At 42.2% G+C, this 18,595-nt stretch overlaps 1 protein-coding gene across 1 annotated transcript in view; it reads right to left on the reverse strand.

Annotated features, from left to right (window-relative positions):
• Positions 1–6,751: 6,751 nt before the first annotated feature.
• Positions 6,752–18,595, reverse strand: part of ATP10A (ATPase, class V, type 10A) — a 126,590-nt gene continuing 114,746 nt past the window's right edge. Inside the window, exons 18-23 of the mRNA XM_009883133.1 lie at positions 16,247–16,372; positions 11,766–11,966; positions 9,468–9,548; positions 9,273–9,377; positions 8,751–8,938; positions 6,752–8,057 (exon numbers count right to left, since the gene is read on the reverse strand). Of these exons, the coding sequence (XP_009881435.1) occupies positions 7,352–8,057; positions 8,751–8,938; positions 9,273–9,377; positions 9,468–9,548; positions 11,766–11,966; positions 16,247–16,372 (1,407 nt within the window). The 3' untranslated portion in view covers positions 6,752–7,351. The remainder of the gene's footprint in view (positions 8,058–8,750; positions 8,939–9,272; positions 9,378–9,467; positions 9,549–11,765; positions 11,967–16,246; positions 16,373–18,595) is intronic.

Below are 18,595 nucleotides of genomic sequence, written 5' to 3' on the forward strand. Positions count from 1 at the left end.
TTTCCCTATTATGAACCTGCTAAATGAGGGTAAAAGCATCAGCTGTTGTTTTTTTTTAACTGAAGGTAGATGGACTGTGATCATTCAGTGTCTCCTTCAGCATGAAGAAGCCTCAGCGAGTGGCACACAGGGTGACCGATGGAGCTATTTCTAACGGCGAAGGTGCCCGTCACCTCTGGAGCAGCAGCCCTGGGTGTGGGTGCTTCAAGGGGCCACTGCTGATGGATGGCAGCAGCGGACTCCCAATTGCGTTTCCAATTGCAGGAAGCGCAGCCATCCCCAGGAGCTTTCTGATGGCCAGGGTTCATATTGGAAAGCATGGGAGAAAAGATGGAGGCATTTATACAATAGCGTAGGAGATTCCTGATGGAGCATGAAGGGTTTCCCTGCCGTATTATCAGCTGCTTCTTTTCCAGGTCACTAACCACCCAAAGTTTTCCTGGACACTGCAAACAAACGTGTGGTCTCAGTCTAGCAACAGCGGAGGGCTGCTCACATCCCATTCCCATGGGAAGACATTGAGGTCCCCCTTGTTCCGGCTCCTGCCCTGGTTTTTGACATAGGGAGGATCCCTGGGACTAGTACCTGGACCTGCCCTGGTCACAGGTACCGGCTGGGGAGCACTCCTGACCAGTGCATAGCCAGCATGGTCGAGTTTGCAAGGCAAGCACCAACCTACCTCCACGCAAGTCAGTATATCTGTGTTACTTGACATTAGTTGGTGTCCAACCTCATTATCTGCACTCAGCTGCAGATAACAAGCCAGATTTTTCACTTTGAGGGTGTCAAGGCACTGGAACACGCTCCCAGAGAAGCTGTGGAAGCTCCATCCCTGGAGGTGTTTAAGGCCAGGCTGGATGTGGCTTTGGGCAACCTGGTCTAGTGGGAGGTGTCCCTGCTTCTGGCAGGGGGGTTGGAACTGGATGATCTTCAAGGTCCCTTCCAACCTTCTATGATTCTCTGAAATTCACTTGTTGTGTAGTTCTGGTGAAGTTTAAGGTCAGTTTGAATAAGTCCACCAGCAGGCAGAGAGGGCAGAAGCATTGCAAAGGCAAAACCAACACGGTTGGAAAGCACTGAAGGTCCCCTCATCTCTCCACCAGCCTTGGGACTTCCAAATAGCATCTAGCAATGCCCTTCCTTTCCCACTTTGCTACATCTGTATGACCCTGTCTCTAGTGGCTTCCACAGTGTCTTTGACACGTACCTGCTACTGCTCTATTACAGTGCATGGCCTGTTGTAGCACATCATTTTTCTGAACTGCCACGTGCACTCAGTTACACAAGCCCACTGCTGAATTTAATGCTGGACTGAATAATGCCCGAGTTGCTGAGCAGTTTGAATCAAGAACTTGCTGCTGCAAAAACATGAGGCTATTTTTTTTTTTTTTAGTTCAGGTTTTGATGCAGATTTTATGATTAGGGCAGGAATTGTTACTCCCAGATGACTCAACCACATGCAGTTTTGACTGAGTTTATTTTAAACTGAACATCTCCACGTACTGCAACCAGTATTCGTGCAAAATCCTTTTGGGTAGCACCTTTAGTGGGTAAACCTCCCCAAATCCTTGGTATCCGCTGTGTGTAGATCAGGTGATTAGCCTAAAATGATTGGGATGTATAAGCCTGGAGTGGAGCCAAATGTGCGCATGACACTAGAAAGTTGGGTCAAGGTGTAACGAAGCAGCAGTTGCTGTTGAAGTGGGTAGAGACTGCAGGAGACCTACTGGGAGCAGGCACAGAGTGTGGCCCTGAGCAGCATCGGGTGTGAATAAAGTACAGACAGGTCAAGGTTCGATGCAAGGTAGTTGAGAACGTTGTGTAACGGTAGCAAGAGCAGTCTCTGGCTGAAGAATTTGAAAGGCTCTGAGGAAATTTTACTAGCTAAAGGATGAGCTCTCCCCACCAACGAAGCATTTAAATCAACACAGGGTGCCACTGGATTTGGCCACAGTGAGATATGAGCACTGTCATCAGCTTTCCAGTTTGTGAAAAGCAGAGAAGATCATTTAATGGCCATCAGGGCGCAGGGCCGTGGTTCCACAGCCAAGGCAGGGGGTGGCAAACAGGTGCATGACTGTCTGGGTACACAGAGCGGTGATGTATAGCTGGAAAATCTTGGAAAAAATACCGGGATGGTGTTTTGTTCCTGTTTTGACATTTATACGCCCAGTTCCAGTGCACTGGCATATGTGGGAGATATAATTTCTGAGATTAGAGTGCTAACCTCAGAGGAGAGTTCTGTCTGTTTCTCAAAGACCTTTACACATCCAAGAGAAATTTATAAAATGGATAAATCACCGAGAAGTTAGTTCACATAAATAAGAGTAAGAAATATGGAACACTGTGTTGCTTAATTCACAACTCTTCTTCTCAGGCATTAATTTCAGCCGGACTGGTTCAGCCAGCAGCGTCCAGCAGACGTAGAAGTGCTTGCAGAGTTCAGTGCAAATATTTGAAAACAGCGTACTGGGGGCTGTTTCTGGTAATAGACCAAAACCGGGCATTGTTTTAATTGCCTCGTGGAATCTTTTGATAAACAGTTGCATGCTTTTTGAGGACTGGCCTCATGAATTTAAAGCTTTGTTTTGCCTGATATGACAACTGCTCAACTGCACCGACAGGAATAACTTTAGAAGTTTATTTCTATTTTATTAAAATCAATGTATACAGCTTCAAAAAGCCATTAGTATTTATTTAGTTAAAATGTTTCTAATATTAATAGCAGCTTCAAAATGTTGACAAGCCCTAAAGCCCAGCAAGTAATATGCTTTGATGTGTTTGTCTTCTGGCAGCTGAAGAGAGAACTTCTGATTTGAAATGAAAAGAATTAGTTTGCTTAATATTTTCTTTCCAAATGTGAAATCTGTTTTTCTTTCTTTTTTTTTTTTTTTTCTTCTCCAAACTGTGGCTTAGATTACCTTTTACTTATATTATTTTACAATGTCTCTCCTAAAAGAAAATGGAGACATCTTGCTTGCTGACATCCTACTGACCTGGGTCCGTTCCCCTAGGTATCTCGCTGTGGAGTTTTGGCACACGGAGGCCTCAGTGTGGCACATCTTCCTATATCTGTCTGTAAGCACACAAGCAATCCTGCTGGGGTCACTGCTCCATTAAGGTCAGCGGGATTATTTGGTTTATTTAAGATTAAACTCATATATGTTTGCAGGGTTGCCACCATGATAAGATATTTAATCTCTTCATACAAAGGGAGCATTTGCACTTTATGCATTCAAAATATATCTGTACGGATTTTTTTTTTTTGGGGGCAACAAAATACAGTAGCTATTGAGGCCTGATTCCCAGCTGGGGTAACTCAGCCTGCAGAAATTGAAGGAGCTACGATGGTTGTAGCAGCTGAGGATCTGCATCTACAGTTTCCCTAAATATATGACACAGATGTACTACTCTCACACTTACAGTGGCAACTTAACACAACTACTGGCAGCATATGAGCATCTCTCAGTCCCCAAAGAACCCTTTTATCCCTTAACTACAAAAATAGTCCTTGAAACACTGAAAGCACCATAACTAAACCAAATCTTGTATCACAAAGGCACATCTAGAGAGGAATTTAGTGGATTTTTGATGAGAATTATCATCAAACACAGCTCTGAGCCAAAGCCCAGTGATGCTCCAGCCCTTTTTGCTGCCAGCACCAGGCAAGTCCCATGAAGGCCTGTGGGACAACAAATATGCTCTGGAAAGATGCAGAGGAGTCAATAAGCTCCAGAGATCCTCACCTGCCTGCTGGTGCTGCTGCAGTAACTGAGAGAGGGCACACAAGTGTGACATCCATGGCAAGCTCCCACTACGGCCCCACGACACTCTTAGAGTGAATTTAATGTCTTGCAAACCTATGAATTCTGCCTACCCGGTATCTGATGTGGTGTCCTTCTGTGAGATCCTGTTTTACAAGCAGAGGAACGTTTTTAACCAGATGGCAACATTTACACATTTTAAAGTGCCATTTGATTTCCCCTCTGACATTAAAAGACACTACAGCTCCACACAGGTGAGTTATTTACAATGGCAATCTCTGCAGGGATTGTGTTAAATACAACCGGCTAACCTTGCAAAAAACTACCTGCAAAGTCATAGAATCATAGAATCGCTAAGGTTGGAAGGGACCTTTAAGATCATCAAGTCCAACCATTAACCTACCCTGACAGCCACCTGTAAACCATGTCCCCAAGCATCACATCTACCCTTTTTTTAAACACCTCCAGGGATGGCAAATCCACCACCTCCCTGGGCAGCCTATTCCAATGTCTAATAACCCTTTTAGTGAAAAAATGTTTCCTAATATCCAATCTAAATCTCCCCTGACATAACTTGAATCCATTTCCTCTCATCCTATCACTTGTCACCAGGGAGAAGAGGTCAGCCCCCACCTCTCTACAACCTCCTTTCAGGTAGTTGTAGAGAGCGATAAGGTCTCCCCTCAGCCTCCTCTTCTCCAGGCTAAACAACCCCAGTTCCCTCAGTCGTTCCTCATAAGACTTGTCCTTCAGACCCCTCACCAGCTTTGTAGCCCTTCTCTGGACATGCTCCAACACCTCAATGTCCTTCTTGTAGTGAGGGGCCCAAAACTGAACATAGTGCTCGAGGTGGGGCCTCACCAGTGCCGAGTACAGGGGGATGATCACTTCCCCAGTCCTGCTCAGCACACTATTCCTGATGCAGGCCAGGGTGCTGCTGGCCTTCTTGGTCACCTGGGCACACTGCCGGATCATACTCAGACGGCTGTTGACCAACACCCCCAGGTCCTTTTCTGCCAGGCAGCGTTCGACCCACTCTTCCCCAAGCCTGTAGCGCTGCATGGGGTTGTTGTGACCCAAGTGCAGGACCCGGCACTTGGCCTTGTTGAACCTCATACCGTTGGCCTTGGCCCATCAGTCCAGCCTGTCCAGATCCCTCTGCAGAGCCATCCTACCCTCAAGCAGATCAACACGCCCACCTAGCTTAGTGTCGTCTGTGAACTTACTGAGGGTGTATTCAATCCCCTCATCCAGATCATTGATAAAGATATTAAAGAGAACTGGCCCCAGCACCGAGCCCTGGGGGGCACCACTTGTGACCGGACACCAACTGGATTTAACTCCATTTACCACCACTCTCTGGGCATGGCCATCCAGCCAGTTTTTCACCCAGTGAAGAGTATACCTGTCCAGGCCATGAGCAGCCAGTTTCTCCAGGATCTTTCCAACAGAGGTCTTTCCAACAGAGGTACTATCGAGACCGAGAAGGCTGGTAGAGCAAGCAGAGATGCCTAAACTTGGAGCTAGATGCCTAAACTCACCCAACTAGAGACTTGCAAAGGAGGTTTCTCCACCTAAGCCAAGTCCTGCAGGTTCCCTTGTCAGAAAGCAGAGAGAAAAAAATGCTCTGAGGGTGCAGGACTCTGCCCCGCTTCAGAGGCGTGTGTCAGGATGCATCTCAGCAGCTCCTGTCTCGCGTTGGCACCCACAGGGAACAGGCCCACCTACCTTCATGGAAACCAAGTGCCCACTCTGACTGCCCCATTTCTATCGTAATTAATATAAAGCAGAGAAATGTCGAGACATTTTCAGCCAGTAACAAATAAGTCAATAGGTGTGCTTTCCTTCACTAAATCTGCACACATAAACCCACGTTCCCCTTCAACCAGAGGCTAAAAGGAAGTTGTGCTTCAGGTACCTTTTTTTTTAATCAATCACACGCTTAAAGCTGTTCACAGGAGACTGAAAGAGTGAGTCCTGTAGGTCTTTGCCCTGTCCCCAGTCAATTCTAATCCCAAAATGCAGTTTAGCGACATGTGGATGTGTCATGTTTCATGAGGGTAATGTATTTACAGGCTGACAGCTGTTAGGTGGATTGCTTTCATCTCTTCCTTTCATTGGCATTTTACAGTTTCATACTATCAATTCTGGCTTTGGGAAAGAGGCCAGTGTATAAATCTTTGAAAAAAAAAGATCCCCAGCGGATTAGCAAGTGACACATGGTAAGGCACTGTGGCTTAACGGCTGAGGCAATCCATGCGGGAAGCAAGTCACCTGGCACAGAGCGTGGCATGAACAAGTTCTGGCCTTACACAAGATGGCAAGCAAGGCAGTGACCATCTGAAAACCTGTGTTGAGGAACCAAAGAAGTGCAGCAGCTGGGTTCCTACATGGTTCCGGTGACTAGACGTGAAAGAACCGATCAGCCTTCCAAGGCTAAACCCCCTGGGATCTGCCAGGCTGGCACAGCGCAGCCGCGCACCCACGGCCCGACGGCAGCTTGTGATGTACAACCACTTAAGGTCGGCTCAGGCATAACCTCGGAAATCAGTGCAGCTCCCTAGTTTCAGAACTGGAGCTAGCCTGTCTCAGACCAGGCTCAAGTACCTCCGCACAGCGCTGCACCTGCGCAGTTGGTCATGCCCCTTCCTCATCACCAAGGACTTGATTTAACCCAGCTGAAACAAGAGTGAAGGTGCCCAACAGAACTCCATCCTGCCTGTCCTCCACCCCGCCGCTGCCAAGCGGCACAGACTTCTTTACCAAAACCAGCTTCCTCGTGGTAGTGCTCCAGCACAGAAGATCACAGAGCCTCCCAGATCAAACTTCACAGCAGGCACAATGCACCAGGTCTTTGTCACCAAATCACTCCTGATTCCAGCTTTTCCTCAGAAGTTGAACAGCCTGATATAAGGCCATGGCTGGCCAAATGCTGGCTACTCCAACTGAAGCACTGAATTACTATGAATGCCAGACTGGGAAGTCACTTTGCAATATGGATGGTCATTTATTTATTGTTTTATCATGACACATAAAATGCTATGGCTGCGATATCAAAATATGGTGTCACTTATAAAATACCAGTATTATTAATACGGTGGTAAGATACCGTTAACATTTACAGAAAGGTGTATAATAATTCGATAGTCCTGCCTAACGGGTGACAAAACACCCCGGGCAAGCAGGTGATGGATGAAATGCAGTGCCTATTTATTGTCATGATTTTACCTCCTTGATTACTGAATGGCCTATAATGATGTCAATAATTGCTGCTGAATCTAATCCTTTTGAATATGGTAGATAGGTCCTTTGCTTTTACAGTATGTGTCAGAATAAAAGAGAAGAATCTGAAAAAGAAAGAGACGGCATTTCCTTACAAAATGAGATGAAAAAATAAAACAATATAAATGGAATTTTCAAGTGTTTCTTTTTATATTTAAAGCTCTTATTTCAATATACTGTATTTAAACATTCTTAAATAATCATTCTGTACCTTTGATTTTCTGTTTCATCTTTGGAAACAAATAGAGTAATCTCACTATAAATGTGTGCAAATAGAAAATATATAAATATATTTAAGGCCCATGTCATAAAAAGGTGGTCTCGGAATTGTCACTTTTACAATGATCAGCTGGAGTCCCTTTCATTTTGTCCTGCAAGTTATTTGAGCTCTGTTCTTTTAAGCCCTTGAAGTCCACATGCAAAGAAGAGCCAAGCACACACATACTGTCCTGTGTTTCATTTTGTAAACTGCTCGATGACACCTGTAATACAGTCCCAAAGCGACTGAACAGAGGAGTTGACGTGATCCACTTCAACAAACTGAAGTCTGCTTGGTCGACTGCTGAGCTCCATGGGAACGTTGCTCCCACAGGCGATGACTCCATCTCTGAAGTGCTGTGTCTAACTTCATGAAATCCCATGGCCCTTTCCAGACTACTTGCTGATGAGGGGAGTCTGTTTTCCCTGTACAGCACAGCACCCCGGGGAGAGGCAGCCACAGTCTGATCTGTTGTATGTTCTGCCTTTGTGTGCTCTTGGAAAAGTGACTCACTTGTTTGAGGAGATGTCAGCACAGGTGTGCTTTGGTTATAAGCCTTATAACAGTCACTAGCGTTTGAGCCAAGGCTTGGTGGGAAGCTGTCTGCAAAGGGTTGCGTGTGACGTATTGTCTCCTTTACATTCAACTTGGTCAGAAGCTGGGTGCGGATCTCTGGGGATAGTTTACTCAACTGGCGTCCAAGCTGAAGCTGGGTTGGGAATAGTGTTCCCTGAAGGATTCTGTACAGAAATCTGCAACAGGAAAATGTGCATGTGAAAAAAACAGAAAGATGGAAGTACCCAAGATATTATTAAGAGAAAATATCCAAGACAAAAGTACAACACAGAAAAATGAGTTTTATGTGCATTTCTCTTTTTTGACATAAGAAAGCTTTCAGATGAAATCCTCTAAATGCTGTGCTAATATTTTGATTAATAACAACTAGCGTAATAAATCTGCACCTTTAGCCAGCAATCCACCTTGTGATTACACACCGTCTTTCATTTTCCTGATGTGGAATCAAAGGCAACGGGGATCAGTCTGCAGAACAGGCATCCTACACTCATAAGTAGGCAAGTAAGTCCACAATATGCTATCAGAATTTCTGTACTGTGCATTTTATGGCAGGATGGGTTGAATCTCAAAGCATCATGAAAAACCTCACAGGGTAGCAAATCTCTGCATGGCCAGGAGGTTCGATCAACAGTCTACAATTATCCCACCCCTGTGGTCTATGGCCAGGAGCAGCGGCCTATTCCTGTGGTCAGGAGCACAGAAGAGGTCAGACAACCTGACTTCATAGAATCAGCTGCTGAAAAAAATTGACCGGGCTGGTAAGACAAAAAGAAAGAGGGGGAGTGGAAAAAGAAATGTTTCTTGCCCTCCCAACCATATGCATAAAGTGCTTTGATATATGAGAAAAGATATGAAAGAAGATACAATACCTGGGCAGCAATGCAACAACTGGTGATATAATGCAAGTGAAATAGAACATAGGGTCTCCCATCAGCCTTTCCATGGTCCAGTAGGGATTGGATGGAGGATGGCATACTGGACAGGAAGCATTGTAAACCAGAGCCACAAAGAAAAATAAAAGGATACTGAAGATGCAAGATGACCAGTGGAGAAAAGTCTAGAACAAAAAACCAACAAAAAAATAATGATTGTTTATATTCTGAGAAATTTGCCGTGATTCTGAATTAAAACTTCTTAATTTCTGGAGCCAAATCCACGCACAGCAAAGAGTTTAGAACCTTGTATTTTCAAAAATTCTTATTATAGGTAAAACACTACAAAGCTTTTCCCTGATCACAGTTTAAAACCTTTTTCATGTTTGCTTAAAATGCTTGCTAAAAATAGAACGTGCTGAGGGAATGAAGCAACCGACTTCTGTTTTTGAAGAATGGCACTAAGAAAAGAATTACGTACGTGCCAGTGAGTTTCTATGTAGGCTATGGGTACCTTACCCAAGTTTTGGTTTCAATAGCCAAATGTAGTATGATGGTGAAAAGAGCTACTGTGGTGATGGGAGTTCCCCAGGAGAAGATATCCACCTCCAAATCATAGTAAGTCTGTAAAGAAGGAGACAGAATTGAGCCCAAGCTGTGTTGCCAGTTCTCCTCGAAATGCTTGAAATGGAATGGCTTAAACCGAACACTTACAAAATAGGGGATGAAGAAGCAAACGAGGCTTTGATACATAGCATCAATCATGTTCATCCAAAACATGTGTGGCTGGTACTCCTGTGGCATAAAAAAAATTAAGAAAATCAGAGCCTAATGAAAATGCTATTTGCTGGGATAGGTATTTTGAGGTGCATATTCCAATGGGCACTTCTAAGGGCTTGTGCAAATAGCTTCACAACTTTGCCAATCAGTTAGATACCCTCAGGGATGAAGTATAAGAGTCTACCTGCAAGTCACTCTGTTCTGGGAGGACACCCTTCTGCGTCTTTTCTTTCTTTTTTTTTTTTTTTTTTTTTCCCTGGCAGAGGGTGTAATTGGAATCTGACACTCAGGCCAGCAAACATTTATGAAAGTGCCCAACTTTGTGCACTACATTTAGACTGCAGATTCCAAGAGGAGTTCTCTGAGGTCTAATCACATGAGTAAATGGGTTTTGCATCACGTACATACAAGCACAGGGTATTTATTCACAAGACGGAAAACAGAAAATGCACACATACTTACAAAAGAAGATCCACAACAAGGATCTTCAGCAGTAATTCATGCAGCAATATATGCTATGTTATAAATACATATATAAAGCATATATATACATATATCTGCCTGACTGCACACAAAATTGCTTGCTAAGAAACAACATTAAACTAACATTCTGGTTTAAAGAAATATACAATTGCAGGGGTATGGATGGTCATATAAAAGACCTAGATATGAGGAAAAATAGTTTGTAAATGCCAAAGTATTTATTTAATTTTGGGATATAGGATACGTCTCCAACCACTGGGTTCATCAGGGTCCTTCCCTCTATGGATAATATCACTACAGCCTAAAAATGGAAATTCAAAGATGCTTAGAAAGAATTACGGCGTTCTTTGGCCTATTGAAATAAAATGTGGTGGTTAAGCACTGGAACAGGTTGCTCAGAGGGACTGTGGAATCTCCATTGTTGGAGACATTCAAAACTGGACTAGGTAAAGACCTGAGCAACCTCATCTAGCTTCGAAGCTGTTTTGACCAGGGGTCTGGATCAGATGGCTCCACAGCCACCTGAATTATTCCATAATTCTGTAATTCCTTGAATCAGTGACATCTTTTTGAAAAAGATCCTACCTGAAGCAGGATTTTTGGCAAGTTTTTGAAATGCCTTTTTAGGTAACTATTCAGAGAATATGCTCACTTAGATTTCAGACAAACTTAGAACGGTCCCTGGGCTTGTCTGTGAGAAATAATTGTACTGTGAACCTGGGAGACTTCTCTCCTCAGTTTGCTAGCTGAAGACAGGCAGACACAACTTCCCAACAAGAGTAAGTTGTTACAAGATTTCTATCACCTTAAAAATGTGCAAGAAAGGAAGGTATTAATGTTACAGATCTTTAAAGTGCAATGCACTGGAACAGAAGAAATGTAGAAAATGGAAAACAACAGCTGGGTGAAAAAGAGAGAAATTGGACTAAAGCACTAAAAATAAGTCACACTAAAATTCTCCTTTCATCTTCCCAGGACAGTGTCTAGCAATGTCACTAGATGTGTCGGGTAACAAATGCAGGTGTACCGTTAGACTCAAAAACCACTCACTGACTCTTCTCAGAGGGCACAATGTCAGATACTTTTAAGAAAGGCTTTTGCCTTGGAAGCAGTGCCTCAGTATGGATAGTTTTGCCAAGCAGAAAGATTTTACCACAGTACACTGTAGCTGTAATTACCAGAAATTGTTTGGCTCAAATCCCTCCTGTAATTCCTTCTGTTTTCATTGTATATTTCAAGCAGATGGGGACGAGGTGTTTTCAACAGCTGAATCTGTCATCTGCTGGTGACTACCTCCCTCAAAGGCTAAGTCCATCGACCTCCATGCGCAATCCTAAAGTCATCTTTCTCTTTTGACTGTTTGTAAAGGGCTGGGGCCTGAAGTTTTGAGTAAGTCGTGTGAGGTTATTCTGTGAAAGTCTGCACTAGTCTAAAAGGTATAATCTGCTTTACTTTTGTGGTTATTTGTGAGCCCGGACCATGAGGGAGGTGTTCAGCTTAGGCTAACTTAAAGCATCCAGCCTTCTCTTCTGTTACGTATTTCAAAATATAGCTGGGGTTTGTTTTGTTTGTGTGTTTTAAGTGTACTTTTGGAATTTAGATACTTTGACTCAGATGAGAAATATCACAAAACAGTAACAGTGACTTCTCAGACTGTTCTTATCAGTCACCCACCCTTTGGGAGCAGGGTTGGTTTTCTGTTGAAACTAAAGACATTTAGGAAAAAAAATACAAAAAGCTAGTTTTTACCTCCATATTCTGGCCACTTTTATAAAGCTGAGGTACAGCAATTAACACTTCAGCTGGCACATCCTTATCCAGCACACCAGTAATCAGTTGTGGAAGAGAAGAGAAGAGTAAATTAAAGAAGATGAGATACCACTGATCAATCATCGATGAGCCAGAGAACCCACAGTAGAACTGGTACCAGAAGAGAAGGGCCACAAACATCTGAAACAGAATGAGCGATGCTGTAAATATGACAAGGTAAGCAGGATCATCACCCCATTGTGTTCTGAAACCATTCTGATTCCAGTTCTGCAAGGACTTATCTATGAACTAAGCAAGTGAGCAATCCTTCTAAAGACACCGTGTCTTCAACGTGCTGTTCCTGATGTCTGGACCACTTAGCTAAGCTGCAAACATTTGGCACACCTGCAAGTCTTTGTGCTGCTGGAACCTCAGATATCAAGTGTCACAGGTGACTTCACACAAAATTATCTTTCAGTTCAAGTGAAACTCTGAGGTGCAATTTAACTAACCGTAAAAAGCTCTTCCAACCATCATTGACCTCTAGGTACATGAGTACTGATCTCATATCTCTTACACTCCTATTGAAAGAATATGCATTACCATAATAATATCCTCTGCTGGCTTGACAGGTTTTGGGAGGCTCTGCTGGTCTACAGTAGGCAAATGCAGTTTTTTTGCAAGACCAACATAAGACTAGCAGCAGCAAGGGAGGTGAAACTGTAAGGTCCAGATACTATTCTATCCCTGTGCGTTGAAATTCAGCAAATTAGCAGTGCTGTAAATATTCCTCAGTCTCCCTTACTCATCATCTGTATACAGAAATCAGCTGCATACACAGCTGCAGTGGGATTGTTCATGTTGTTGGTTTGGAATCACCCAAAAAGGGACAAACCACACAACTTATTTCTTCTACAATCTCTGCGGCATGGAGAATCCAGAGGGTTTTAGGGCTCAGGAGAGGTGCCGATCTCACCTGGTGAGGGGGAATTTGAGGCCTAGAAAAAGAAGGGCAGCTTTCTAGGGAAGGAAACAAATTCCCAGGCTTGGTCCTCCTAAAACTGCAATTTTTATTATTCTTTGTACAGTGATTAACACTAAACGGAAGGCAACTAGAAAAACCTTGGCAATTGTCCCTTGAGGGTTTTCCCCATTTTAACCATGAAAAAGGGAAATGACATGACCTCTCCTTTCACTTCCTCTTCTTTTTGTATTCTCCTCTTAAAAGCTTTCAGCCAGCTGGAGTATGTTAACCCTTCATCATTTTTAGATATACAGAGGAAAATACAGATCTGTTCTACCTGTACACCAAAATGCCGTTGAAATTTAAACATAGGAGAAAAAAAAAAAAAAGCTATGGTCTGCTTAGTCAGGGAAAACTGCTGTAAGGAGAGTATGCCTATCTTGTAAATGGGAATTGCCACAGAATAAGAGGGTCAGTCCTGCTGTAGGTAAATGTATATATATTTATAGATACAGTTAGATATATTGTATATATAAGTTCAGGCAATGTTTGCATACTATGTTGAAGTAGCTTGTATACCATCAGCAACATACATCTCACTGTTTGTGAGCCCACACTATAAACTAACCTATTGAAAATTAAAGGGTAGTATTTTTTAAAGGATCACCTCTAGAAATGTTTCTGTAAATATCCTCTTCAGTACAGGTGGGTGGGAGATGGCAATTTCATTTCAAAATTGAACAGATTTTGAAATTTATTTCATTTCCACACCCAAAAAACAACAAAACTTCCTGAGTCTTTTCCCAAAATGGAATTGCAATAAATACGTGAATTTAGATACTTTTCTCTCACTCATTGAAATAAACAAAATCCAGCTAATCCTGGACCTAAGAAATTTTCCTCTCTAGAGCCTTGCTAAAATTAATCTGTCTTGGACACAGTTTAGCTCTTACAAAAATGGGTAGTTTGATGAAAGTACAGTCAGCTGAAAATTTTCCTACCACCTCTTGTATGGGTCTCAGCAGAGCTGTCAAAGAAAGCTGTACAAACAAATGACATTTCAGTAACCAAGCTTAAAACAGATTTTTTTCCCCTGAAATTTTATTTTGGATTAAACAAGTGTCTAATTTCATTTCAAATATAACATTCCCTCTTGCTTCTGTGCATTACCCCTCTGAAAAATGTAAAACCAAATTTACATGAAAATTTAATTAGATTTTAAATAAAAATGGTTCCCTTTTTTCCCTCCCGAGATGAGACTGTTTTATGAATGTGGCCCAAGAGAGAATTTCTCAGTGAACGGAGCAGATGTCCAAAAATGTCCAGTGCTGTCTTGTAGAGATAACACATAAAGGGGAAGAAGCAGTGCATGCTTGTGCAGGTAGAATTTTGCTTACATGAAATCCCTTTTCATCAAGCTCAGATATTTCCAGTCATGCTATGTTTTAGTTAAATTTTACTTGTATTTTTATTATCTTCACCAAGCCAAACATCTTGGATAAGTCATCTGAGTTTCCAAATGGCTTTTGCAGCAATTTGGAATTTAAACTTTGAGTTAGATATGTTCTAGCTGAGAATGGAAAATTGCATAATATGAGCAAATGGGGAAAAAAAACACTTGAGGAAACAGAAAACTTGCAGAACATTTGCAGCATAGCTATCTTGACTCTCTGCGGAGAATCATCCAAAATAGTCTCCTTGCAAAAGGATCAGGTGCTCACATCTTTCATTTTTGAATATTATTTCCTTAAGGGCAGGCTCTGTGTCAGACATATTCATGCCTATATGCTGGATAACCCACTACAGTTTTAGAGTCAGTAGCAACAAGTATTGCTCAGAAAGCTCTCAAGGCTGCCAAAGCGGAGCCAACACAAAGAGATTTCTTGAGTTATATTCTAGCCTTGAGGCAGCAGCTTCTGAAAATGTCTTACTAAAAATGGCATGAGAAATAATACTCGTAATCAAGGGGAGTTGTACCAAAGGAAATGGAAGATTTTACAAGAGTTGAACAAAAATGTAGATGTATAAACAACATCTCTGACTGCTGATTGCTGGAATGTCTTATGTGTATTACTTCTTTTATTTTATTTTAATGCAAGATGGCTCTGCATACACTTCTTGGAAGTTCTGATTCGATACTGTCAAGCCAAAGGGTATCTTGGAAATGTACAGCACTGGGGGTGGGGAGCATCACTCAGGATCAAGCCTAAAAACTCAGGCATATGAACACCAGCACATATTTCACTGTTGTGCTTCTACAGGTGGCTCTCCACTCAGTGCAGTATTATTTAAATCTGCTTGCTATTTCAGACTCAGACAGCAGTTTAGACTGTCCAAGTCCCTTCTTTCTTTTGTGTCTGGAAGAGCGCTTGCATGCAGTGTCTGATCAGACCACAGAAGGTATTTTAACACACCTGTGTTAATACAAAGATGCTTTATTAATTCCTATGATGTTCAAAATTTTGAGCAAATGATGGTCTTCTCCTGATAAAATACCTACCTTCAGACTGAGATCAGACAGGGATTAGTCAGGCCAAGAGGAATTTGCATTAAGCAGTTGCCACTGATTAAAAAAATTGAGGATTAGATTAAATTTGGAAAGCAACTTTTACAAAATTGAGAGCTACTTTTTTTCTGATATTGAGGATAAAATCCAGTCTCCTGCTCACAGTTCACACATTGCCCTCTAGAGCAAAAAGAGGTCTGAGAGCTCTGGCTCTCTTCTTTTTCCTGCTGCTTCGTATCCCTTGCTCCCAAGGTGATTTGTAGGTGTTGCAAGTGAGCAGATGTATGTGCCTGCCAGTGACTCCCACACAGCTGAGGGAATTCTTGGTTGTCTTGTTAGGCAGTTTTCAATCAATCATCATTTTTGTACTCCAAGATCAATCCAAAGGGCGTTTGTTAAGGCCAAGGAGTCGAGCTGTTGCTGGCTCAGTGCCCAGTACTGGACTAACTCCCGTTTCACACACCAGGGAGGAAACCCAGACCTGTAGTCTGTTCTTTACCACAATGTGCTTCCTTTCTAATGAACTCTTTTGGTTAGTTGGGAGTAAGATAAATCAAGAAAAAACCTTCCCAATCTCTGCATCTGAGACACAGAGAGGACTCAAATTATCTCAAGTCACTAGGGAACATATACAGTGATTCATAAGCAATGACGAGATAGGGTCAGGAAGAGAAAACACACTCAACTGCTACTTTGGATCAACGCTGGATGGCTTTGGCATTAAAGACTCCTGTGTCTAGCCATCTACCTTCTGCAAAACTACTCTATAAAGAAACTTTTCTTCAGCAGTGCTTGTTATTTCTGTTACCTAATTTGCACATTCAGCAGCACACTGTGGCTGTTATGGAGTGGGTCCTATATTTCTGCGAATGGCAGCCAGCTGTCTTTCAACTCTGCAAATTTCTTTGCAGCTTATTTATAAACCATTTGAAGGCTGACCTAATGCTCACTTAGCACAAAATAAACCCTAGAAACATGTGGTGGCATAAAGCTGCCAAGTCAAACACTCACTGCGTTTTTGTAGAAGAAATACAGCACCATGTTGGCGAGTCGGGAATAACACCAGTGGCCATGAACAAGCAAGAGCTTCTCCAAATGCCGGAACCTTGGGATTGCGAAGTCGCTTGCCATCACCGCCTTCAATGAAAGAAAAGTTGGAATCATTATTGTAAAGCATCACTTGCAACACCAGCAGTGAATCTAGTCATCTTCTCAACTCATACAGTCAATGGAAATTGTACCGATGAAGAATGAAATCCATTACAGTGCATCTGAAATGCAGCTATTGCTGCATTGATTTGGAATACTCGTGAGCAAAGCCAGCAGCTTGGCAGAACATGCAAATAGACCCGGTCCTCGCCCAAAGGAGTTTACAGTCTATGTTCCAGGTGGGGACAAGCATCAGCAAAGAGCGAGAGGTGGGAGAACGGCTGGCAACTGCAGTTGCATGAGCATGAAGGGCTCACGTGTGAACGTCTTGGTGGCTGTAACATCTTTCTCTGTAAAAACTCCAGGGTACTTACAGAATGAATTTCCAGAGAATAAAATAAGAAAAGTACAATTAAGTGGTTGTGTCATAATTACCCGACTTTAAAAGATAAAAAAAATAAAAATATAAGTTTTAATTACATTTGCAATCCTGGCTTATAAAGTTTATTTGACTCTCCTGAGATATCAGTATTTTGAGGGATTTTTAAAATTGCATGTTTTCTAAAACTGTCTATGAAAAAATCACAGTAGATGAGACTCCTCTGGGACTGTGCAGACTGCCAAGTCACATTGACAAAATGAATCACCCAGTTTCTCTCTACTTCTGACTCAAATTCAGGGTACCGTACATCTAGGTGAGACCTTCTTGTAAATGATGGTGTTACCACAATTGTTTCACGATTTTCCTTATTCCTAGGATCACACTAAGATTCCATTTAATATTATTTAACTTTCCATTTTCTATTTTGCTATCACCTTTCTTCTCAAAGTTCAGCAAAAACATAAGGAAAGGTGAAAACCGTCAAAGGAGCAATGTCTTCCCCACACTCTGCAGGGTATATTTTGGCAGTATTTTTAAATGAGAGACATCTTTCCTTTTAATTTTTCCTATATCCCTTTCCTGGTAAATCATCAAAAGGGCTGTTTTCCCAAGTAAGTGCTTGTAAAAGCTATTAAAATAAACCCTAAAACAGTATGCAAGAGAGGGTGTAATAATACATTGTAATTTAAGTAGTAGATGTATATATAAACTGGGACATTTTTTAATATGTTGACACATGCTGGGATTTCTCAGATACTGAGATACACTTGTTATAACCTCCCTGCACAGAACAGTCTGATTTGTCTTGCAGACATACAGCTATCTTGCAGTTTGAGAACAGAGCTGTGCTATGTCTGCTTCCTTGTCCTCCACCCCATCTCAGCCTACTCCAATGTTAGAGCAAAACCATGAGCTTCTTTTCATTTGTGCTTGTAACATAGTACTTCACGACACATTGTGAGAAGTGTTGGGGTGTTTTTTCTTTTTTATTCCATTTTGATTACAGTGAGGAACGTAGTGAGGAAGACAGTGTTATCCAATTACATTTGCATGTTTATTTCATCTCAAAATACCCCCTTGATTTTCACATTTTTATTTTTTCTTCCAGCTTTTTCACAGGAAAAAGTGATTCATGCTCCACATGCTTCCACAGAATGTGGAAAGAAAATAAATCAGAGAGTATTGCTGTTTTAGACATCTAAATGCTCAACGCCTTCTGAGTACCTGCACGTGTAAAATTCTGACAGTTGTTTATACTAAAGAGGCCTGCATGGTTCCTTAGGACCTTGCAGTAAAGGAAGGGATCTATAAACATTTTCCACTCTGTTGAACTTTCATTTAGAAAAAAACAGGTAGTTTAATGGGTTAATGAGCAAATATCTTTCAGATTTGAATACATCGCAAAAGCCAAGAGCATTTGAAGACTGGTTATTGTAAGTGTATGAGCTCAACTGAAAGCGGCATAATGGGGAGGGGAGTAAAAAAAAATGCTACAAGCACTGTATGTCTGCATTAGGAAAAAAAGTGATCTGAATTAATACATAGATGATAGGAGCCGATAAGTTCGTAAAAGATGATAAGTTTGCGGCAGACTTTTTTGAATTGATCGGCTTGGAGGGGACCCCACAAAAACAGTCTTTGCTGGGCTCTCTGGAGCCTGGACTGCCTGTGGAGTGATACTGCAGAAGTTATGCAAAGCTCTTGGAGCCTGGTGAAGGCTGTGGAACAACAAATACAGTTGGCATCAGCTTAATCCAAGGCTTCCTTTTCTCCTGCCCTCTCCGGCCATCAAAGTCAGACTCAAAGGGTCTATGGCTGGGACGCCATAT

Source organism: Charadrius vociferus, unplaced genomic scaffold, assembly GCF_000708025.1.
Source record: "Charadrius vociferus isolate BGI_N301 unplaced genomic scaffold, ASM70802v2 scaffold92, whole genome shotgun sequence".
Taxonomy (NCBI): domain Eukaryota; kingdom Metazoa; phylum Chordata; class Aves; order Charadriiformes; family Charadriidae; genus Charadrius; species Charadrius vociferus.